The following is a 26,590-nucleotide window of genomic DNA, read 5'->3' on the forward strand; positions in this document are numbered from 1 at the left end:
TCAAACACTCGCAACCAGATATAAGTCAGTATCCATCAAGATATATGACTAAATCAACATCATAACATCAACGAATTAACCCATGCAACAATATCCACAATGCATCATTATCATGTAAATTAATGCATTACATCATCATCTCAAATGAAATCCAAACATTATAATAACTTTATAACATAATCATTTTTTAACATTAAATGAAGTACAAGAATTTCCAATTCATTATTTATTCATTTAAGCACACTAGTTAATTTAATCTAAGTTTAAAACAAGATTTGGCCAAGTTGAAATCAACAAGGTTACCACATAATTGCCACATAGGCAAAAACAATGAAGGTCTCAAGATAGGACGTGACATCCACAAAGCTATCATCCAAAGATTCTTTAAAAAATTAAACTATAAGATTATTTATTTGATTTGTAAGTTTTCAAACTAAAAGAACCTAATAGCAATATCATAAAAAAAACCCAACCAACTACCAAATCATTTTCTTGAAAGCTTGATCATCTAAAATATGTGGACATATCAAAATATCTAAGTGCCCATTCCTAGAGAGGTGTCAATAGAAAGGTGGCATGACCAAGGTAAGGTTCAATGATGTCCCTAATGACCTTGAGCGAAAAAGATTTTACAAAACTCAATCCTTGAAGGAAGAATCAGTTATGAATTTAACTAAAAGAAGTGTTTGTTATTAGAGATCTAGTACCAAACTTATATAACTAAAGATAGATAAAATAAGATTTGGTTGTTAAAGGTTTGGTGCTTAACTTCTTTTACACTAGCATTAGAAGCCTACATAAACTTTCCAAGGTACATTAGGAAAAAAATAAAAGCCCACAGAATTACAAATGTTCATATGCCTTTGCAGCTAGTCTATCTCTCACAAGAGCTTTGGTTCAAAGGTACATTCCATTTACACAACATTGACAAACCATGGAAAAATGTAAATTAAATTAAATTACCAAAATAAAAAATGGCAGAGACTCTTAAAATTCAAAATTGACACCAAGATTTTTCAAAATGGAGTTAATTTTATTTAGATTAGGAAACCAATACATCAAATAGAGTTGAGACTAGTTAAACTAGTCATTATGCATTTTTCACACTTTCCCAATAATAAGGAGGACCATTCATGAAAAGCACAAAATTATCTACAATATCAATAATATTGGAAAAAAATTGTATTTCATAGGATTTGAATTGAGTTGGATACTAGTAATTGCAATGCCATGTTTACATGAATAAAACAACAAATTATAATTTAGCATAATGTTCACTCAAAACCAGCCAATGAATTCAACAAATGATCACTCTTAAAAATAATGGATAAATCTTCAATAACCAACAAATTTCAAACTAAGTTGTATTCTAGATCACTTATTAATCCATCAATGATAAGGTATGCGTATAGTTCCACATAAACATCCTGGCAAAAATTATCACAGATAAAACCTAAATGTAGTTGCTAACTGCAATCTCTATGCAATATCTATGACAATGAACTATTTTTTGTTGGCATTGTGACCCAAAAGGTTGTACTTGAACATCTTAAGAACACAAACAACTTCATTTAATTTTCTTTAAATCTTTACGTAACATTTTTTTTGAAATAAGTTGTTGTAGTATAAAATGTTAGTGTAAATAATTATTATTTACACTTTACCTTAAATTTACTTAGGATAAATGCATTATTTTATTATTTATTAGGTTAGACACCTAGGAGTTTGTGTACTCATATGAGTTGTCTTGTTGAGAACACATGAGTAAGCAACTCTAATTTAGCACATGGTGTCTACAACACTAGAGTTTGCATAATCAACTGAGTTGTCATATTGACAACATAGCTATTCACACTTAATTATGCACATAGTGTCTACAACATAATTTTACATGACACACCTTTGTAAGCTTATCCTCTCATCATCACACTAACTCTTGTGCTTAATGGAGGATAACCCACTCCTGGTGGACATGTGCTTAGTTGTGAGGCTTATCATATGGCTAACTTCTAGACATTCTAGATGCATCATAGAGGCCTTTATATACAGGCACCTCTAGTGTACTATACAATCAATACAATGAATTGAATATCATATTGTTATTCTAATCATACTCTATTGGTCTATTTGTGCTAGTTATTGTGCTTCTTGGTCTTGAGTGATTTTTCCCTAAGACAAATTCTTACATGGTATCAGAGCTATACCAAATTCTTACATAAAGTAGTTAAAAAATTAGAGCCCTAGGGATGCATGATATCAAGTCATTGCTTGATGTTATTGAACAAGAGGAAATGAATGGTGTTCAAGCATTTTTTTCCTCTAGTGGTACAACAACTAGCACACCCCTTAGATTTTCTATCCCTTGATTAGTAATTGGAGTATGGTTTACTCCAACAAAAGATTTAGATCATTGTTAAATTTTAATACCTTCTACAAGATGATATCTACTTTAAATTATTCATTTCACATGGTTAGACATTAGGCATGTATTTAACTAAAGGCTAACATAATCAAACTTGTCATTTTAATGCATATTTGCACCTTTTTCATTCCAGCAATTTGTGTTGAAGTAACCATATTTATAAGAGTGTTGCAAAATACATACCCTTAGTACACATATAATTGCACAAAAGATATTGAAATAAGAGCTTGATGACATTCAGATACTTTATTGTAAGACTCTAACTACGCATATGAAAACACTTTATTATATGCAAACACTATATGATGAAATTATATGTTTATTGTTACAGATTAGATTACCAGAGACTATAAAGTTTTGAATATGGGCGTATAACTTAGAATGAACAATTAAGATGCATACACTTGTACTTTTTATAAAAAGACCATATTGTTCAAGTTATAACTATACAGATAGATAGATAGATAGAGAGAGAGAGAGAGAGAGAGAGAGAGAGAGAGAGAGAGAGAGAGAGAGAGAGAGAGAGAGAGAGAGAGAGATTGTTCTACCAAATAGATATCTCTGTAAGATTTTTAGAAAAAAATGGCGGGCTCTATGTAGAATCACAAATAATCTTCCTAAAATAGAAAAAGAAAGGAGAACGATATGCGTGTTCCTTTGGCCTTTGAAGACCTTTTCATGTGGGCACGATTCAATCTAGAATAGTCTCATGTAAGTAAGAATTGGCAAAGAACAAAAGATTTTCTAGGAGACTAAGTCCATGTTAAATAAAAGATTTATTATGAAGGGTTTATGTAACACTAGAAATAGATAAAACACTTATATGATAGTTTAGACTCTGTAGAATTAAAGTCCACCAATTGAGCATTGGTGATATTGACACAAGCACTAGCCACTAATTTAAACTTTCAAAATGTTTCAAGTATTCACTTTAAGGTACATTGAGAAAGAACAATAGAATGAGCCAAGTCATAACTCTTTAAAGTAGCAGATGAAAAGGGTATGTCCTAGTTCTAGTGACTAATATAATAGTAGATATTGATTTGAGATATGCCTGGTATTTTTCAAATTAGGGAACCTGGAGGGTCTAAAATAAGAAGTCAAAGTTACCTAGAATAGTTTTGAAAGAATCAAATGAGTTGTTTATAGAAGAGAAATGGAATTTGAAAAATTGTACTTATATGTTCATCAAACACTACAACACATGAATCTTGAAAAAAATATACCATACGAAGTATTATAGCTTTTGAAAAATAAATGAGAGATCTATAGAAATAAAAGAGCTTCATGGGTATCTAAGCAAAAAATGATTTTTTTTGGTTATATTATAGGGCCATAACTACATATATAAACATTATTTGAATTAATCAACCATTTAGAACATAGATTACCAAACTTTACTTAATGGAGCTATAATTATAAAAATAAAATTAATTCAATAAATCAACAACTCAAAACATAGATTATCAAACTTAAATTCAAAACTCACATTAATTACCAAACTTAAAGTTCAAAGCATAGATTACCAAACTTTAGAAATGAGTATCTTCTCATGTGCAAGCAATCATATTGCTGAGAAAAATATCAGGTTGTCACATTTCTTTTCTAAATACAAAGATTCTACAATTATATTAAAATAATAAGAATAAAGATTGATTTTTTTTTTTTTTTTGCTCGGTAAAAGGTTGAAGCCCTATAGATTATATTAATGAATTAATAAAGTTACAAAGTCTCCATTCAAACGAGCACTGGTAGGAAAGAATGGAGGAAGAAAACCCCTAGTCTTGCCTAGGACCCTCGTCCTTTATCTACTACAAATTGAAAGGGGCATACCCCAGTAAGATTTTAGTTGCATATTTGAAATTAAAAGAGCTCCTTATATAATTGGGATTTTTAAAAAGGCATTCCTTCCTTTACAAAATTGAACAAATGAAGACGAATAAGAGATTGTCTCTATCAGTCCAGAGTGCCCTCTTTAAACTTCCTTCAATGTGACCTTGTACTTTAGCTATAATTTGCTACTTAAAATTCAAAAGAAACATTGGATAATAAAGATTAGTCATTGCTTTTATGCCTACAATTTGAAAAATTAGGTAAGAATGTGACACCTCTAGAGAGAAGAATAGCTATAAAATAGATTGAACAGTGATAAACAAAGGGGTACAAAACCAGGAGAGAAGCTAAACCAAAATAAATGATAGAGGTGAAGCGAGATTCTAAGATATATACATAGGGAAAAAGTACCAACTCTAAAGAACTTTGGAATGTATTACAACTTACAGTTACCATTAAGATTTTATAGTCAAGGAATACCAATCCCTTGTCCTATTTTATGCTTAGATTGCTATGTATGAACTTTAGCTTAGATTTTAAAATTTACTACATTTCTAGGGTTTTCTTTAAAATGTTATTAAAGTTTAAGTTTCCAAATCCCTATTAGGGTTACTCTCCTCTAATATGTTTTGATTAAAAATCAACAAATTTATTGAATTAAGGTCCTCATTAATCAATAAAATGTCCAAACCATACAACCAAAAAAATGTTGCTCCATTGAGACTACCCCTACAAAATTGATGAAAGGAGAACTGCCAAAAAATTAGCTAACCTACTCTATGTCCTTCTAGTTTAAATTTCCACTTATTGTTGAAAAAATGGTTTATGATTACGAGGAGCATGATCTTAATAGATTTCTAAATATGAGATACAATTTTTTTTAGATTAAAGTATTATTGAATTGATTTTCCCCAAATTAATTTACTAATGTACCAAAAAGATTCTCTGTCCTCACTCACTAGTTGGTACTCTTGCCACAAAATACTAAATATTGATCCTCAAAATCACCATAAAATTAGAACAGAACTGAAAAGGAGCCATAACTGAGAATAAAAAGGCTACTTCCATTACTAAGTGATAAAGATCTATATATAAGATTGAAAAATTGTTGTATGAGGCTTTGGTTGATTTTTAACTTTATTAATTGATTTAATGGAGTTGAAGAATTATTATGGTTTATAGCACATCATAATTAGACATTTTTTCCCTTATTAGCCTAAATTGAAAATAGGAAAACTATTGTATGAACAAAATAGAAACTCCAAATCAAGCCAATATAACTTATAAAAAACAAAGTAAAATAAAAAAAATAGATAAAGTAAAAATCCCTATGTTATATATGCTTTAGTTTTCAATAAAAGACCTACTATTTTAAATTTTATTATTTTAGAATTTTTGGACTATATACTTGATTGAAAATTTGGGATATTCATAGCTTTGTTGTTTCAAGTCATGAACATGCTCACTAGAATAGGAGAAATTGAAGACACTAAACTCATGAAAAATCAATACCTTTATCATATAGGGTCAGTTTGGGGACACTACAAATTCTATGTAGCATCCATACAAACCTTAAGTACAAAGGATATTTTCACACCATATTATTGTCCATGACATTGATTATAATTACCAATGCTGATATTTCTTTTAGCAATTTAATAATAATAAATATTTAATACAATAGTTTGGCATAGGAATCGTTGGTTGTTTACTAAGAATTAGCATGTTTATCCTTTTTAATTAATTTGTAATATTCAAATTAAATCACAGTTAATTGGAATGTGTGAAATATTTTTTTAGTAAACACAATGCATGAAAGGAAACTCCCACTAGACATCCACTACACTCCATATCTTTAGCTTGGAAAAGAAAATAAATATATTAACATTAACAAATTGGAAAATAGGGGAAGAAATGTGAATTAACTGTGTCATTTTATTTGAAAATAAATTATAAGTTCAATCCTCTTTCCATTGCGTACATATACCAATTTAAATTAATGAATTGGTGTACAAATATTTCTAATAGCATACAAGTTAAAACCAGAGAAAATTGAGGTTATATAATCATCCCAAAAGATTATCATAACAAAATTTCCATCAACGCCTACACATTCAATTTATTTGTTGAAAAATATAAAAGGTATAATGAAAACAAAATACAAAAAAATATAGATACTAAATGTTGGTATTTCTAATCTTTGGTGTCTATTAGTGTCAATCACTTAGTCATTTACAAGGCAGAGTCAAACGGTCATCACTATGACCAAGCTACTATGCGTAGGCTAAGTCATGTATATAAGCTAGTATGTACCAAGAAATTGTATAGAAGCTGAGTACAATATAGTATATGCACCAAGCTCGTTTAGTGACTGAGCAAGTTATTAGTGATCAAGTATAATTCCAAGTATATTAGTACCAAGTGATATAGTATATATCAAGCATAGTATATGTTGAGCATCAGGAAGTTAATAAAGACCAATAAACAATAATGTCGAGCACCAATAATAGTAGAGGCCAAGCAATGTAGAGTGTATATAAAATTCAGGAATGGAACAAAGTTTTACACAAAACGATTATCAAGCCAACTTGGAAGGTATATTTAAGTTTTGAAGATGTTTTCATAGAACATTTAATACTTGTTAAGGCTATTACAAAACATTTACATGGCATGGCTCACATATCCCCATGTGTATGTTCAATGATCAAGATGAAGAGAAAAAACATGGAAAAATCTAGAAGGCTCTTCATGTAATATTTATAAAGTGATGATCTTAACCTAGATCGAGAGGATGTGAGAGCTAAGAAAGTGGTCATATGCATGCATGTGAAGATCAAAGAAGGAAATCATAAGTCATTCAAGGGTTCTATTTTCATCTAACAAAATAGGTGATTTATTCGTAAGCAGTGAAAGTGGAAGGAAAAGATAAGAGTATCATATCAAAGGAGAGGATCAGTTAGTGAGGAGAAGACTCGACATCAACTTGTAGAGAAAACTGAGAGTTAGGTACTGAGTCATTTTTAATAGACTTGAATCAGGTAAATCACTTAATAGATTGGTCTTAACAAATATTTGTAAATCTCCTAACATAGTCCTTACTTAGTTGTAAGTGTCAAATCCTCTAACCAAGTGAAACCTAACAATTCCTTAAGTCTTTAATATGATAAGAGTATATCATATATTATGGTCAAACATTGTAACCTTAACTAGTTAATTTTATTACTATAGTAGTGAAGATTTGTGGGTGTCATCCCCAACTCAGTTTTGCCTTCACCTTGGAGGGTTTCTAGGTACAAATATTGTGTTATGTGTTATTACTTTGATGCATGTGATTGAAGTGATTTACATGTTACAACAAGTTTACAATGATTGTATTACATACATAAGTTATATTGGATTTGGATGAATTTGTGAAAAGGTATAAATTATGATAGACCCCCGCCCTCTTAGTATCTAGTTTACTCCTCCATAAATAACTAATTAGTATCAGAGCAATGGTTCTCTGAAGAAATCTTAAAGGCTTGGAGATTAGGTCTTGGAAGATGGATGCTTTCAAACTAGATAAGACTATTGACAATTAGGTTATCAACATCCAACTCACACTATAGAAGTTAGAATAGAAAAGACAAGATCTTAAGGATTCCCTAAAAAGAAGAAAGGAAATTGCCATATAGATAAAGAAATTCTCCTATGATGAAGTTGAAACTAAAGGATTATTTGACGCAATCAATCCTAATGACAAAGCATCTACTAAACTATTGGAAAAGAACAAGCTCCTAATGAAGAGATAATAACACTAAAGAGAGAACATGATATCCAATAAGTGAGACTATGTGAAGTGATTAAACAAAGAAAGAATGATGAAGAAGACAAATAAATGGCAAAAGATGACAAGAGGGTAATCAACACTAGACTAGAAGAAAGGTTATCAGATGTGCAGAAGGTCACAAATACACAAATGGATATGATGAATCAACTAATGACTACAAATCAAATACTAAATCACAAAGATATGAATTTTTCCAATCTAAAATCTCATAATGTGATACTGAAGAATGATAAGGAATCTATGGAGTAATTTAACAAACCAAAGCAAGCAATGAAATATTTTGAAGAACTTATTGAGTCATCAAGATGTTCCAATGGATCAGGACATTCATGCACTGAGAAAGTAGAATCATTTAGGAATGGAGAAATGAGAAATACAAAACCAAAAGATAAACCAACTTGTTATCACTATGGAAAAATTGGTCATATTAAAAATATTTTTTGAAGAAAACATGGTATGCAAAACTCTAAACCTAAGTTTATTAGTTATTGTTTTTATTGCCAGAAACAAGGACATCAAATACACAAGTGTAGGTCAAGATTGTAGAGTGCACCTACTACACCTAGATTTGAAGGGAACTACTACAACTATAAGAAAGATGGCCATGGAGCATTTGAATGTAGAACAAAGAAAAAACCCCCATTGGGAAAATTAGAGAAAGAAGAATTATGCACCTAACAATGCATGTTCCAAATTTGGACATCAAAGCAAGAATTGTAGAACTCAAGTACGTTCAGACAATTAGAAAAAGGATAAAGGAAAAGGAAAAGTAGATATTGAGAAAGTGAGGAATGAAATGAACTAGAAATGGAAAAAGAAACCAGAAAATGGAAATAGTGGAGTTAATGGAGCTAAGGTCACCCAATCCAATGGAGAAGGTGATCATATCATCTCTAACTGAGAAAAAGTGGTACGTATGGAACTAAATGCCTAAATGGTACATCATACATAAGTTCCTTACATAAATATGTGCCAACAGTTCATATCTACATATTTAAGATGTAAGAGAACAAAGTCTGTAAAAGGTTGTTGAGTATCAATATTTTGTTTGTGTTGACTGAGTGTTGTAACATAGACCGAGCATTATAATACATACCAAAGGCTATGGAAGAGATCGAGTTGTTATGTTAGTTGGCTTCCACTCAATAGAGTACACAAGCATTTATGGAAAACCTAATTGATCGAAGGCAAGGTATATAACAAATTTTGAATACATTATTTTCATATCTTGCATATAGATTTTCAAAGAGCTCAGAGTGATTAAGCAATAAAGTGATAAGACAAATTCAAGCAATTATTAGAGATCTCAAGAAGTGAATTAATCAAATGATTGAATAGAAGTGTGATCAAGTGTTGAGCATCTAGAGAAGGAAACACATCAAACCCTAGTTACTATCATGGAAGCTTCATCGACTACTGGAATAAGCTAAATGGTTAGTAAAATTCAATTGGTGAAGAGTGACACTTGTCATCCACCTAAATTTTGTGCTATTCTAGAAATTGTTGTTAAAGGAGACTCAATGGGTGTGTTATGCTTGATACCACCTAAAGTCATCATGATTCATGATGTCAGAAGTTGTTACATGTGTAAAGTTGGAGAAGTTGGAGACTAAGAAATTAGAGAAGCTTATGAGAAGTTGTGTTATGAAGGAACCTTGAAGAATGAGTTCAAAATTGTTGAAAGGAAAGGGTTAACTCAAGCCATAGAATTTCCAAGAAATTTCAGAATAAAATGGATCAAAGTCATCTTAAGAAGAATTCATGGTATGAAGTATTGGCTATAGGATGGACCAATAGAAATCACAAAGATGATGATGCATGGGGTTACTGGCTATCCAACCCTAGATAGAAAGAAAACCATGTGATGCTTAAGCTAAGGAGAAGTTGAGGCTAATACAAGAGTTGAGTGGAATGGATGTGGATTGTCCATTTCAAGAATTTCTAATCCACTTATAGAATTTTCAATGAGAGTCATTGCTCACAAATTTTATCAATCTAGTAGATTAAATAGTGTGTTGAGTATGGTTGTATATCAAGCATGTAAGATTTTGATGAAAGATCATGAGTATGATCTTGTCAAGATGTCAATGACACTAGTAGTAGAAAACTTGTCATCAATAAGGAAGGAAAAGAATTCAATGTGTAAGTTCAGTTCCCTAATTGTTTGTACATTCTTTTATATTCAGAAATATTTTCCTGGAATAGGAAATGTTGTATGGGAACAATACAAACTAATAACAAGGCAAATGAATGAGTTTATTACTCAATTGGGAGGCAATTTTGATAATGCAATGAATACATATTTTGATGAATTCAAGCTGAGAATGAAAAGGAGAATGAGAATTCCAAAGGAATCGGTCACAAAATATTAGAGTGACATTTTTTCCTTGTTAATATAGACAACACATTTGTGCAAGCAACAAAGCCAAGGAAGGCATGGCTACAAAGTTTTAGATATGGAATAGAAAGTGATGATGCGAATGTAGACATTGATGCATTATTGAAGGAAGAAATAGATGTCGAGGCAAAACCATTTGGAAGATATGAAGAAGAAAAGGAAAGGATTATTGTGAGCATCAAGATAGCTTCCAAAGAAAAGAAAAGGAAGAAGATGATTGAAAACCTAGAATCAAAATTAGGCACCCTAGGCAAGGGTAAAGAACCATTACAGTTAACTCAAGGTCTCGATGAAGAAAAAGAATAGGAAAGTGGTGAAGAGGAAGGAGAAGAAGAAGATGAAGAAGATGACAAGAGTAAAGCCCTATTTGTTGCTAAGCCATAGAGCAAGCAAGCTCAAAGGTCAAAGAAGAAGAAGGTAGCAACAACACCACCAAGTAAGCCAAGGACTAGGGCAACTGATATTGTTGAGCAATCTATAAAGCTGAAATTAGCAAAGGCTACTGAGTCTAGTGAACCTTAAACTAGGAGAAGGAGATTGGCTAGAGGACCACCTATTAGATAGATCAAAACATTAAAGAGGTATGTGACAACATAAGAAGAACTGTAGGTTTAACTAGTTTCAAACATGTGAAAAATGATACATTAGACAATGATGATAAAAATGAAGTGGAGGAAACTATGGTAGAAATGATTGAAAATTAAATGCTAACTCCTAGTGCAATAAAGGACAAGATATCCAAGGATCTATTTGATAGATTAGAGAGGAAATGGTAGTAGGCTAAAGTAATAGATAACCATATAATAACTAACACACTAGTTAGAGTTATGCCTAATTTGTCTCAAGAACAAAAGGACAAAATTATGAAACAACATAGGAGCAGATTTGTTCCTAAATACAAAATGTTCTTGATTTTACAAAACAAAGAGGAAGTTGTATGACAGCAAAGTGAATTGTTGTGGAAAAGTATTTTTGGGCTTATAACAAAGGAGGTAGAAACTATGAATATTGATGATGAACACAACTGTGGACGAAGCTCAACTGTGTTGAGTCCACAAGATAGCATGTCTCCTATACATGTCAACACCCCTAATATTCCAGAAGCCAAGCAATCAAGGTTCACTAATGAAGAAGAAGATGGTGAAGATAAAGAAGTTGATATAATTGATAATACTATTTTAGCACCTCAAATTTAGTAAACATAGCATCAAATAAGGCTAAATCAAGTTCTACTATTGTTGTCTCAAGCATAGATGCACAAGTAAGATCGAGTGGTGATACCCCTTTACCAACTCCTAAGGTATTGCCGAGTAGCAACACTCCTTCATTGAAAAGGAAGAGAAGAGAAATAAAGAAGGTGTCACCAGATATTAAAGTTAGTCTGGATGAACATATTGAGATGCCATTTTTTGACCTGGCAAATCTCACCTTGTAGCAAAAATTTTTGCTACAAGAAATTTTGAAAAAGAAAACGAGGCTAGAAGAGCTTAGGAAAGAGCTAAAGTAACAAAAAATATTACAAGATGTAAAACATATTTTTGTTGAAGCTTTTAACATATAGGATGTAGATGAAGAGACATCTATTATTGATCAACTTATTTATATCATCGATCAAGTTAGTGCAGAAAATTTGAAATCCAATGATAAGTTGATGAATTGGTCAGCAAGAAGAATTGAGACCAAGGTTATGGATAAATTTTTCATAACTATAGTAGAGAAGAAGGTGCTATTACAAGAAAAATCACATATAATGATGGATATTGTATAGAGGGTGCACCAGGTATACACAATTTTTTTAGATGTGCCAAGATTTATAGATGATATTCAAGCAAAGGTAGATAAGACTTAGGCTGAGATGAAGACATGCAGTAGTGTTATGTCAGAGTCACCATGATCTAGCATAGATCACTACAATGTTCTACTGAATGCTCAAGGTATAATGGTTGAGCTTTAGGCAACTAAAAACACCATGAGATCCAAGTTGATCTTAATTCAGGCATTGTTGATACCTCATTTGGAGGTAATACAAAGAGAACTGAAAACAACCCATGATCTTATTACAAAACATCATAAACTATTAGTGGCTGAGAGTTTGATTGATCTAGCTACAAGATTACCACTTCATAATCAAAATTTAAAGGCATCAAGGACCACTTGGAATCATGTAGTGACCATGATTACCAGAGTTCACAAAGAATTCATTGAAACATATGGATTACTTCAACTCTTTCAACCCTAGCAACAATGATGCCAAGTGTTCAAAAACAAGAGGGAAATGTATATAAGGGAGAAGAGTATATAGAAGGAGCATCATTTACAAGTAATGAATAAAGGTTGCAATGAATTTTTGTATTCATTTTTCACAAGTCATAGGACTTAGGGGGTGAGCTTATTCTAGGAAACTCATTCATTTTTGTATTGATATGACAAAGTATTTTTTTCCACTAATTTCAAAGGGGGAGATTGTTGGTATCTCTAATCTTTATTGTCTATTAGTGTGAATCACTTAGTCATTTACAAGGCAAAGTCAAACAATCATCACTGTGACTAAGCTACTTTATGTAGGTCAAGTCATGTACATAAGCTAGTATGTACCAAGCAATTGTAAAGAAGTTAAGTATGGTATATGGATCGAGCTCATTTAGTGACTGAGCAAGTTATTAGCGATCGAGTATAATTTCAAGTATATTAGTATCGAGTGATATAATATGTGTTAGAGCACAATATATGTTGAGCATTAGGAAGTTAACAAAAGTTGATAAACAACAATGCCAAACACTAGTAATAGTAGAGACCAAGAAATGCAAAGTTTATATAAAAGTTAGGAATGAAATAGAGTTTTAGGAAAAATGATTATCAAACAGACTTGGAAGGTATATTTAAGTTTTGAAGATGTTGTTATAGAACATTTAATACTTGTTTTACAGAATATTTACATGGTGTGGATCACATATCCCCATGTGTATGTTCAACAATCAGGATGAAGAGACAAAACATGGAAACATCTAGAAGGCTCTTCATGGAATCTTTATAAAGCAATGATCTTAATCTAGATTGAGAGGATGTGAGAGCTAAAAAGTGGTCATACACAAGCATATGAAGATCAAAGATGAAAATTAGAAGTCATTCAAGGGGTTCTATTGTTTTCTAATAGAACAAGTGACTTATTCATAAGTAATGAAAGTGGAAGGGAAAGACGAGAGTATTAGATCATATGAGAGGATTAGTTAGTAAGGAGAAGACTTGAAATAAGCTTGTAGAGCAAACTGAGAGTTAGGTACTAATTTACTTTTAATAGACTTGAATCAGGGTAAATCTCTTAACAAAGTGGTCTTAACAAATCTATGTAAATTTCCTAACATAGTCCTTACTTAGTTGTAAGTGTCAAATCCTCTAACCAGGTGAAACCTAACATTTTCTTAAGTCTTTAACAGGACAGATTCCTCACATACTAGATCATATATTATGGTCAAACATTGTTAACTTAATTGGTTAACTTTATTATTGCAGTAGTGAAGATTTTTCATGGGTGTCATCCCCACTCCAGTTTTACCTTCACCTTGGAGGATTTTTTGGTAACAAATATTGTGTTATGTGTTATTACTTCCATGCATGTGATTGAAGTAATTTACATGTTACAACAAGTTACATTTATTATATTACATGCATAAGCTATTATTGGATATGGATGAATTTGTGAAAAGATATAAATTGTTATAGATTCTGATTCACCCCCCTCTTAGTATCTAGTTTACTCCATAAATCAACACTAAATTCATCTAGAGAAAAAAAAGTCTTGTAATGAATTCATCCAAAATACAGTGAGAATGTTCAATCAACATGAAAAAAAAATGGTTCAAATTTTGTCATGACAATCATAAAAAATCATAATTGTCCGTCCACCACAAGGTTTTGCAACTTCTTATGCTTGTTCTCGCAACCTTGCACTTTTTGAGTCAACATTTTCACATAATAGGCAATCATTTTTTTTCATGTAATATATAGAAAATTCACATTTCTCCATTGACACATTTTTAGAGTATGAAAATTGAATAGAAAAATTCCATCTATATTGTCATGCAAACCACCTATCTTATTTAATAACAACACATCATTTATGAGTGACATTTACTATAAAATTAATTTATTTTGCATAAGCTTGTAACTATCTACCTATATTTTCCTTATATTTTGAAGAAGAAAAAGAAAAGACTACCAAGAAAAATGTCAGCAACCAATTGAAAAAATGAAATTAAAATTTTTAATATAATTTTAATATGGAATTTCTCTAGATTATAGGTTTAAGAAATGTTGCACAATTCTCTAGAGACAAACTAATGTTAGAATTGCAACTGAAAACTATAGTCTTAGGCCTGACTGGGACTAATAAACCAATTTTTATATTACTTTATAAACTCACTAAAAACTATTGTAAAAATTAATTGTGACCACCATTAAGACCATTAGTTACATGCCTATAGATAGGCATGGACTAATAAGGACAATGGGTGCCATGAAGAACAAAGGAACGTGAGAATGATACAATCTAATGTAATTGATTACCAGAAGAAGAAGAAAAAAAACAAAAACTAGAATGAATTCTTAGGGTAGGTCTCGATGTGACTACTAAGCTTATTTTGGCTAGCAGCCACTGTTCAACATTTCTAGCAACAATTGGTGGAGTGGCTAGCCCCATGCTTATTAATTTTTGTTGTTGGTTTTTTTTTGATAGATTTAAATAGAATTTCTAAATAAAATTCAGATAATAAATCTTGTAGAAAAATGTATTGAGAAAAATAGGAGAGATAAATGAGAGGGAAAATATTTTGTGGGGTCATCTGGTATTTTTTTCAATAAGCAGCGACTCCTTATTCGAGCCCCCCCTTTTTTCAATGCTTAATTTTTAATTTTAAGTTGTGGCCACTCCACAAAAATCCTAAATTATCCCCTTCTCGTGATTTGGAAATGCCATAGGAAAACTATAGTTGCTTAAATTTAATCACAAAGCACACTTAAGTAGCTGTATGGGAACATGGAATAGTCCCTACTTTTTGTTTGCCTCTTGTTCAATTAGTTAATACAATTAAGAATGTAGAAGTTCTAAAGGTGTTTAACAATAGATTTTGTATTCTTTAATTTCTAAATTATTTTCTAACTATTAATTTATCTTTTCTAATTGACCACTCTTATTTTTATCAAGGTTTTATTATTTTTTCAACTAAAAGATAATAACAATAGTATTATTAAAAAAATAGTAAAGTTTCCTTCATTCTATAAGACTCTAGGAAATACTTCCACCTTATTATTGACAATGCTTCTAAACTTATAAAATTGATTTTTCTGCTCAAGGTTGCCCAACATGAAGGAAAATTGTGGCAGAACAATCAAAATATTTGATTCTACCCAATAAAGTTTCCTCACATTACATTTCTTTACAGTCTGAGAAGGAAATCTAGAAAATAAAACTTTTTTAAAGTGGTGCAGGAAATTTATAAGTACTTAAGAAAAGGTTTTGAGTTTTGAACTTGTCTCAAGATTAAGTACGCAAAGCAGCTTATAGCGCACTATCAATGTGAATAATTCCTGCTTCAACATTATATTGTACTATCCAGAAGGCTTTCTGTGTATCTGTCTCCCTCATCTAATTAAATGATCTTTGCAATGCACATTTTATTATATAAAAAGCTCTATTTAAATTGCGATTAAAATGAGGGATAAATCATAACTACAATTGCAACATGATTTTCTGGAATTAGTACCAATTTTGCATTGCACTGCACAAAGTCTAGCTTGTTCCTAGATCTACAAGTATATTGAAAGGGCTATAAAGTTGTTATTGGATATTAAGAATGTGAAGGTGGGAAAATTTCTAGAGGTTATTGTTAACCAAAAATGTCTTCCCACCAAAATTGTCATATTTGAATTCAAACGTTGTAATGTTCATATTTGAAAATTTAAATAAAATGGAGCACAAAAATACTTTTATTCTAAAAACCTTATGTTATGTTGTTTGGCTGTGATTTTTTATATTTCTGTGGGCTCGTATTTTATCTGTCGTCAGATCTTGCAAAGATCAACAAGGGGCGCTTTTCCACATTCTCAGATTTGTCAGAATATGTCAGAATGTAGGAAAGTGCCTCGCTGCCATGGGTCGTGTGGGTTTTGAACTCCTCGTGGGCCATAGACAAAGAAATGTGATGAGGTGATGCTGGCATAGGAGAGGAACTTCATTGGTCAAGCTCTGACAATGCAGGCAGAGGGTGGTCCATGTTTCATCCATCATCAGATTAAAGATGATCTACGATAGGCACTTTCTCACAATATGGAGATAAACAAACTTTAACAAATACAGGGAAGCACTTTGTTGACATGTGGAATTGCTAAAGTCACTTTGTGGAACAGTGTCAGAACTTGCCAGGACTAGGGTGGACATGTCAGGATAGTGTGGCAGGTTTTGTTTGGTCAACAGTGTTGAAAACTCGTTCCTAAAGACGTTCCTAGCCCTACTATTTCATGAGTTTGATCTGAAGCCTTTGGTTGTCACTTGAATACTATTTTTCTGGTCGTATCTTCTTATCCTCTACAATTCAGACTAAGAATTTTGTAGGATCCAACTCCTTTCTGTTGTTATCTACCTAGTATATCGTACAATGACACATTATGTTTTTTATTTGCTTTTAATCAAGTTCATGCGAAACTGCTACGTGAGAGCTTCTTTTATTTCTCGTCACCTTCAGACTGTCCTGCATCCTTAAAAGTTCTTGTTTGCGTTTCTGTCAATTGTATTCCATATAACTCTGATATCTCTGAAAACGAATCTCTCCAGCAAACCCTGATGGCACTTATATGCCCCCAACCTGCCTTCTTAACAAACAAGCCCCTTCCATGCAATTCAAACACCTTACCCCCATTTTTCCATCATCAAAATAAGAACAGGAAGAAACAGTGTTTGAAAGTTGAAGCAGAGCAAAAGTCTGTTAAAACCTCCTCTTCTCCAGGTCTCCTGCCCGACTGGAATCCAGGCAGTTGGAGATCCAAGAAAGCCCTGCAGCAACCCAGTTACGGGAACACGGAAGAGCTCCACTCTGTCTTGAAAATGTTGGAGGCCTTTCCTCCTCTGGTTTTTGCAGGGGAGGCCAGGAAATTGGAGGAAATGCTGGGAGAAGCAGCACTGGGGAACGCCTTCCTTTTGCAGGGAGGTGACTGTGCTGAAAGTTTCAAGGAATTCAATGCAAACAACATCAGAGATACTTTCAGGGTTCTTCTGCAAATGGCTGTGGTTCTCATGTTTGGAAGCCAAATGCCTGTCGTCAAGGTATTCCTTGGTACCAATTTTATTTTTTTCATATACCTAGTTAGCCGCTGAATTGCATGTTGCATCAACAGACATATGCTCCGACGTTTCATATCGATGGTGCTATGATGGGTGCTTTTGTTTTAATGTTTTCAAATGTGTAAGTGGGCTTACTATACATTGAAGAAGGGTTTGGAGAAGTGATTGTATATATTGTAAGTCACTACTTTGGTTGGTGTATAAGAGGAGCCCCTGTGTGCATCCTTTTTCATATCTCTGGTACAGATCTATCGTATATATTGCAGATCATCATCAATAAGGGCACATGTATAAAATCTATGGCTCACCCATTGATGATGCTGTGAATTATGTGGATAACAGAGATTTTATGGAGCTGTGAATTATTTTTGTACTAAAGGCTCTACAAACGCACACATGCACATGAACTTCTCAATTCTTACAATCATGTTGGTGATGTTATGATATATGGGTTTGTGAGAGATAATTTTCCTGTGGTCGATTGTGGGTACCACTATGCTTACCACTATGCTCATTCTCCCTCTCTCTGAGATAATTTCCATTTGTAAGGAGCACGGTATTCAAGTTTTGAGATTGCATTCCTAGCCCCACATTTCGGTAGAGAATTGTGGATAGAAGTGCATGAAAGAATTCTGCGAGTGAGAATACTTTGACTTAGTTGTATCCAGAATTTTCTATTAAAACACATCATTCTTTGGTATGTTGGAAACAAATTGAGAGCAAAATCTCGTTCATTTGTGAAAGGAAATTGACATGAAGCAAATAGAACCAATTTAATGTTCGACACAGACAAACTTGTCTTTGTATAAGTGAGAATACATGTATATACCATGCATACACGATTTTTTCATATATGCTACACTCCTCTTAAGTACATGTGTCAAATAAGAGTTTTAGTTGAGTCAGTTATAGGGAACATATTATGAGTTTGAAATGTGGGATATAAAATATATAGAAAACAAACTCATCTGTTCAGTGAAAGGGTGTAATTTTATATATTACTGAAAAACTTATAAAACAGAAGTGTTTACAAGCATAAAATATTTACATATTCGTACACATATGTCTGTATTAGTATATGTGTAAATATATATCATAATATCCACAGTTTTGTTTTCAGCTCACTTAATTTTGCTCATGTGATAACAATCTGGTCAATAATGCTTTGAAATCTGTGCATTTATAAATCATTTGTAGTTCATTTAACTGTAAGAAGCATTTATTCGTTTAGAATTGTGTCATAAATTTGGTAAAAACCAACGTGATGCAGATAAATGCCTCTGCGCCTGCACCTCAGCTGTAAAAAAGAACCAAGAGATTATATATATAAAGACACAAAATGGAGATAATGTTCCCATGCTGTACGGGAAAACATAGAAATCAAACAAACAAAACTAAACTCTGCATTGTATTTCACTGAACAGAAAATAACAACTGATTACAAAAAAAACACATGGTGAAAATGCTCATCTCCTTTTCACAGCCCCTATAGATCCTACCTAAAACAGAGCCTTATTTTCCTATATAAAGGAGAAAACCTGATGCAGGAGCATCCTAGGGTAGTTGGCAATCCTGTATGTTGAAGTGGTTTTGACCTTGGAGTTGGAAAGCTCGGTTGAATGGAGGTGATGGGTTACTATTGGGGTAGTTCCTGGTTATAGTTTCACCCGAAGAACTCAGTGACTGAAGGAGCTTGGTGATCCTTGTGGTGCTCAGTTAATATCCTGCTCGGTGGAACATGTGCTCGGTGATGCTTGTGGAGCTCAGTGGACATGCTTGCTAGGTGTGCTTAGTGTATACTTGGCTTGCTCAATGATAGTTGCTGACGTTCAATGATTTGGCTCATCAAATTATGTTCTTGAGAGTTTTGATAGGCCGACTTGGTGCATTTAATATGTGTAGCGTGTGGTCGTGACATGGATCAATCGTGGGACATGTGAGGACCTATTTGTGGTCTTGGTCCTTTCTCCTATGAGCATTGAATGATTTTTGTAAGCTGATTTGAGGCATGTTATGTTTATCTGGGTTTTTGGATGGTTCTATTGTAACAGGCCAACTTGTGGCCGTGCAAGTATAAAAGGAGGGTTTGGGTTGTGTTTTAGGGGGAAAGTCAATGTAAGGAGAAACAAAGATTTAGGAAGGAGTCTGGAGTTGCGCATTTAGAGCAAATCTAGTAGTTGAGTGTGGGCTTAGGAAACAAGGAGATTTCTTGGGGTTTCTATCAGATTGTTGTAGTTTTACAAATCTGGGCTAGTTAGGAGTAATCTGAATCTTGTAAGGTCTTGCTGAACTGTTAATGGGGAAGGCCTTACAGGCCAACACATTGCATGTAATCAGTTGTTAATGAAAAAATAGTTGGATAATCTATCAGATCTTGTATCTTGTAGCATATTAAAATTTTAGAATGTAATTAATTCTTAAGTAAAGATAACAGATCTAATTCTTAATTGAATAAAAAGAGATACAGTTAAAACAATTACTCAACTACTTCACATGGAAAGGAAAATATGATCTACTACATTTTGAATTTGCATATAAATAAGAAATAACAAACATTTAACCATTAGTTTGTATGACATTCAATTATTAATTACCATTTCCAACATAAAATACTCTAAGGATAAACAACATATTTTAACAAGGAAGTACAAATGAAACTTAAACAAAAAGATTACTAGTGTAAAAGCAATAGATGAAACATAGTGGTGCAAGTCTTGGCATTTGGAAGAGAGGAGAAGCATTTCCATGGGCTTGACCTCCCCACCGTGGACCCCTCACAATCTTCAATGAGAAAAACCCTCCCTACCCTGGGAGTTGGCTTGGGACATCCTTATCTAGTCACTGAGCATCCTAGTGTTAAAGTGTTGACTAATCAACTGTCAAGATTGTGGACACATTCCAACTAGCCTATCTTACATTTGCTAGCACCCCGACCTCGGGTGACCATGGTGGCAAATGCCATTAACTACCTTGGCCAAGAATTTTGAATGGTCTCATGTGCTCGATCACCCACCGCTCAACTTGACAACAAGAAAAATACAAATGGATTACCATGAGCTTTCATTTTTAAGTTCTGTTTTTTAAGGTAATATTACTGATTTGTTTGTTCCCTTTTACTGCAGGGTTTTCCATTCTTTCCTTCCTAAGCTTGACCATTATGGTACTTAATACTTGGAGGAATTCTCACGATTCATGATTTCTTATTCGTTTACCATGTATCATGCCTTTATCTGCCTATGGCATCATAAGATAGTATATTTTTAATTCTGTTTTGATTTTGCAAAAGAGAGTATTCCATCTCAGGGACATATCAGCTATGCCTCTGTATGGAACTCCTTGCTCAGATCTTTTATTAATAAAATTTCTTAACACAATATAGCAATGACCGAATGCACAAGTAGATCAGCTTAAGATTATTTTAGATCAACAAACATGTGCAGCTTTGAACCTTGCTACAAGTATTGAAGTAATAATCGAGATTGATAATCCTGACGCATCACATATACAAGACATGGCATGATAAATACAAGGAAATTTAAATGCATGACCTGATTTAAAAAACATGACCTGGTTTCGGTTTGAAGTATTTGGTGATAGAAAAACAACTCGGCTCTAAGACTTTTGATTGGGTCGATAAACAATTCACAGCCTGAACTTGCGAGCTTCGGCTCTAGCAAATGACTCCAATTGCATTAATATTATATGGCAGTGCAGAACTCACTCAATGCTTGGATATGTTGCAGAAGAATGGAGAGAGAGAACAATGAATATTATCAAGAAAAGAGTCTATCCTGCAAGGATCATTAAACATGATATAAACTTGTATCAGCCAAGATGGTAAGGCCTCCCACATGGGTTTAGTTAAATCAAGATACACGTGGTGTAAACGTTGCAAGGCTGCTTTCTGTTGAAAATTCAAAAAGGACAAAGAATAATAATATATAAAACTATTAACCCGATATCATAAGGTGGAAATAAGGTTGATCAAGCAAAATTAAATAAAGTCCATATCCATGCCAAAGAAAAGATTATAAAAGCAAGGTGCTAAACATATCTTGGTATAAGAATATCACCTACCATATATTCATGCTTGCTTGAGTCTTATGATATATATATACACATACATACATACATATATGCGTATGCTAATGATTATTTCACACACACACACACACACACACACACACATGCACGCATGCATGCGTGTGTTTGTGTATACGTACATAGTTCATACCCACACAAGTATGAGTATAGACAGATATTTTTATACCAAGGTATGTCGGCTTGCATAAAGTGAGGAAAATGGAAAAGGTATTAATCTTGCTTAAGTTACCTTTAATTCTTCTTTTCAATTGTTTTAACCTAATAGCTCATGGTAATCCTTGTACTTCCTTGGTTGTCTAGCTGTTCAAATCCTTGGTCTAGGTGGTTAAGTTCATACCTGTTATTCTGACAATGGATTTGGATATCCCCTTCCTAACTCATTTTGACAATGCTTCCCCTTTGTTGTCATACTCTTGCAAAATAGAAATGGTTCCCAGTAATAACATATTCCAAGATTTTTAAAAATAAAATACATCACATAATCATTCTAAATTTCTATGATATTCATTCTTCTAATTTCATCTTAACGGTTAACTAACATTCACGTGATATATCAACTAATAATCGCTATACCATTTCACATGGATCAAATATCTCAACAATATCATTATTATTATAACCAATTTTACAAGATCGGTTATTTCCAACGGAATTATCTAACAACTGATTTCACATGAATTTTTCCAACAACTAGAATATTATATAATATAGCAAAAATATGGGATGTAACACTTGTGTTTCCGGTGTGTGGTTGTTTGCTAGGGGCTTGGTCACCTCCATTGGGGGTTCACTCGGCCTTGCACTACATCAGAGGTATGAGAGTGAAGGTTTGATTTGGTTGGTGATTTTTTTGCATAGTGTTTTCAAAGATATTGGAAGATGCCTTCGAGAAGATTGGACCCTAGGGCGATTGTAGATCTCTGTGATGCTGTAGAGATTACAATTTTAGAGAATGTTAGATCAGATTCTAGATCTAAGATGGAGTCGATGAAGAATGATATGGTCGTTGAGATCACGCGAGCTATAAATGGTGTACCGAGGAAGGTAGGTACGGAAGATGGTTATGAGGAAGCTGTTGAAGACTTTGAGGTTGTTGGATCTAGTGGTGAGAACTGATCAAATGGAGAGATCTATGGAAGACAAAACTGGTCGATTGGATAGATCTGAAGCTTGGTTGAAGTTGAGGCATAAGATGGATGTTTCTAATTTCTCAGGTACTTTGAATCGTGAAGACTTGATTGATTGGATTGGTGAATTAGAAGACTACTTTGAGTTAGAGGATAGCGGTGACTCGCTCCGAGTGAGGTTGGCACAAACTAAGTTGAAAGGACATGCTGCTTTATGGTGGAAAGAATTACAACGAGATAGAGAAGAAGGTGAAATGAAAATCACTAGGTGGAGGTTGATGGTGACTAAATTGAATTCAAAGTTCATTCCTGCTGATTATGAACTTGAGTTGTTTAAGAGATTGTAGAATCTGAAGCAGAAGGAAATTACTATAAAGGATTATATCGAAGAGTTTCACAAGTTAACAATTTGGTCTGGACATAGAGAAGTTTCTAAGGAAAAGGTGGCTAGATATGTTAATGGTTTGAGATTCAATATTTAGGATGAGATTGGTATGCTGAAGATTGAGTTAGTTGAGGATGCTTATCAGTATGCTTTGAAAGAAGATAAGTTGAAGAGAAGACATCAAGGTAATTCTCAAGGGAAGGAGAAGCATGATCACTCAGTGATGGATAAATAGATTGTTGAAGATGAACCTAAACCTATTAAACCGAGGAGAAGAACAGGTAGAGGTAGATTTAAGGGTACTTGTTTTAGGTGTGGTGAAGAAGGACAAATCTTTTGAATGTCCCAATGTTGATAGGAAAGTTGGTGATAAAAGAGCTACTACGGTAAATGAGAATGAAGACTCGGTGAATGAGCCTGAGGTGGAAGACAGTTTTTTGGTTCAGCGAGTATTGTTTGGTAAGTGGATGCGGGAATGTTGTTAAAGGAGAAATTTGTTTAGGACTCGATGCAAGTTTGGAGGTAAATGTTGGAATGTGATTGTGGATGGTGGTAGTACTAATAACCTATTTGTTGAGGAGATGGTTTAGTCCTCATCCTTATAGGATTAGTTAGTTACAATATGAACATGCTTTGAAAGCGAGGGAGCAATGTCTTGTTAATTTTCAAATTGGGCAGTATGTGGATCAGGGGTTGTGTGATATTGTGGACATGAGAATGTTGTGAGGTTTTCACACTATCGCCCCAAAAAATTTTGGGGACCCCCTTTTTTTCGGTTGCCTTAGCAAATTTTTCGGAATTGTCCAGAGGTTTTCAATTTGAAAATTTTACATTTTGGATGCCTTCGGGCCAGAAAGGGATTTGATTTGTTTTCACCCGATGCAAAACTTGATTTTTCGAAACATGTAATTTTATCTTTAGGCCAAATAGTTTTCAAAAACAACATTTTATTAATGGTTAGAACGATATTTGGCAAGATAAATTTGCAAATTTTGGACTTAGATTTTTTTTTGAAAAGTTGATATAATTGTATAAGCTAGAGCATTTTTAGAATGAAATTTTTTAGATTTAGTCATTTCGGAAAATCTTGAATTTTGTGGTGAAAAAGGAAATTTTTGATAGTGAAATTGGAATTGGAGTTTGAGTTTCGATTGCTAGGGAAAGGATTTATTTAGTTAAAAAATTGTAATCGTATTGCAAAATTGAAATGGGATTAAATTGCAAAATCTCGTTAATTTGGTTGAAATTTTGCCTAGATGATTTTAGAAATGTTAAAGGAAATTGGTAATTTGAAATTGAAAATTGATTTTGGCTTGCTAAATTTGATTCTAATGATATTTTAATTGCCAAAACGTTATTAAATTAAAATTTTGACATCTCCTAGGCTTACCTTGTTTCTATTTTGCAATTTTTGATCAAAACTTGCAATTAAATGGGCCATTTTCACTATAGGGCTAAGTAATTTTAATGTTGCATTTAAATTTGGGCCATTAATTAAGAGACTAACTTAATTTTGTTTTCCCTCCAGGCAGGTCGGCCCACTTGGAGAGGCAAAAAGTTTGGTATAAGAGGGGCTCCCCCACCTCCCCCTCTTATTTCCTCATTCCTTTTTGCCTCCTCTTTGGATGTGCAACTTTCTTCTAGAAGAAGCGAATTTTTCTTGGGCGATTTTTGGGGTAGATTCTCCATTTCTTGACAACATTTTTTCTCCTTCTTGCTTGGGCAAATTTCTGCCCTAGGACGATTTTTGGAGCAGATATGTTTTTTTCCTGCTTGGGCAATTTTTTTAAAGTCTGATTTCTCCATCTTTGACAACGATTTCTCCTTCTAGAATTAGGCGATTTTTATTTGGTGAAAAGGCAATGTGATTTAAGGTCTAATTCAGTGAAATGGGAAAATTTTGCAAGGTTGGTGAATTTTGATTTTTGCTAGGGCATTATTATTTGCAAGGAGGATTGAAATTTCCAAGATCTGATCCGAACTTGAAGAGGGCCTAGTTATTGGTAAAGAAAAATTTAAGGTAAAATTCTATTCATTTTTAGAGGTAAAGATTGGTTTTAAAAGCGGATTCTATTCCTTGTTCTTGCTTGGTTCGTTTCCCTTATCTTCTTCTTGCACTTTTCATCCACCTCTTCATCATTTCCATTGATAGAGTAAAGTTGGAAGATATAAGTGTAGATTTCATGATAGGACACTTGGAGAAGCATGAATAAGCTAGACCACCCTAGGATTGAAGTTGGGAGATATAAGTGTAGTCCATTCTAAGGTAACGAAGAGGTAGAAATAAGTGGTAGTCCCACCCTTAAGAAAGAAGGTTGGAGATTGATAAGTGTAGAGATAGGATTTGGAGAGACAGAAATAAGCTAGATTCCATCAATAGAAAGATGGTTGGAGATTGATAAGTGTAGTCCATATCATTTAGAACGAAGGGGTAGAAATAAGTGTTTAGGATGGTAGATTTTAGTGTAAGCAAGAACCCAAAGGGAACGAATACCAAAAAAAACAAGGAAGACATGATACCTAATATCACCTTCTTCTCGAAAGTGAGGCGAATAAGTGACACCAATATCGGTCAGTGAACAAGATACTATTGAAGGATAGACTGAAGGGAGGACAATCCCCCATGGCGAAGAAGATCTATAAGAGTGAAATTGTACATGTGGCGGCTCTTCCTCCTACCTTGCCTTGTCTAGAATTGATAATGGAGTGTGCGTCCCGGTCTGATATTGTTACCAAGTCTATCATTTTTGATGAAAGGAAGAGAGTGTTGGCTAACATCAGTGGACAAGTGGGAGAAGAAATGTTCAATATTCCCTAGCATAAAGGCGTGATAGTGGTAATGATGGATCAGGCGACCAAGTTATTTTAGGATAATTAGGAGGCCTACTTCATTCATTTAAAGCAGAATTGGTTGCACAAAGGCAAGAAGGGAGTTACCAAATTGTTAAAGCTCACCAAGTCATATTTCAACCCAGAGTACGATGATTTTATTGCGCTTCCTAGCCGAATCATGGGCATGGCTCAGGGTATACAATTTGAGAACTAGATGTACTACTTTATTGATGAAATTGAAAATGGAAAGAGAAAATTTGATTGGGCTAGAATTAGAAGTGAAAATCTAGAGTTGAAACTAAGGACAATACAAAATCAAAAGCAATT

The 26,590-nt window shown here is 33.3% G+C and overlaps 1 protein-coding gene across 1 annotated transcript in view; it reads left to right on the forward strand.

Annotated features, from left to right (window-relative positions):
• The first annotated feature begins 16,799 nt into the window (after window positions 1–16,799).
• LOC149532366 (phospho-2-dehydro-3-deoxyheptonate aldolase 2, chloroplastic-like) overlaps window positions 16,800–26,590 on the forward strand; it is a 57,977-nt gene continuing 48,186 nt past the window's right edge. Inside the window, exon 1 of the mRNA XM_089804249.1 lies at window positions 16,800–17,797. Within this exon, the coding sequence (XP_089660375.1) occupies window positions 17,318–17,797 (480 nt within the window). The 5' untranslated portion in view covers window positions 16,800–17,317. The remainder of the gene's footprint in view (window positions 17,798–26,590) is intronic.

This window comes from Cupressus sempervirens, chromosome 10 (assembly GCF_028749045.1).
Source record: "Cupressus sempervirens isolate cs-2001-9-10 chromosome 10, ASM2874904v1, whole genome shotgun sequence".
NCBI classification, from domain to species: Eukaryota; Viridiplantae; Streptophyta; class Pinopsida; order Cupressales; family Cupressaceae; genus Cupressus; species Cupressus sempervirens.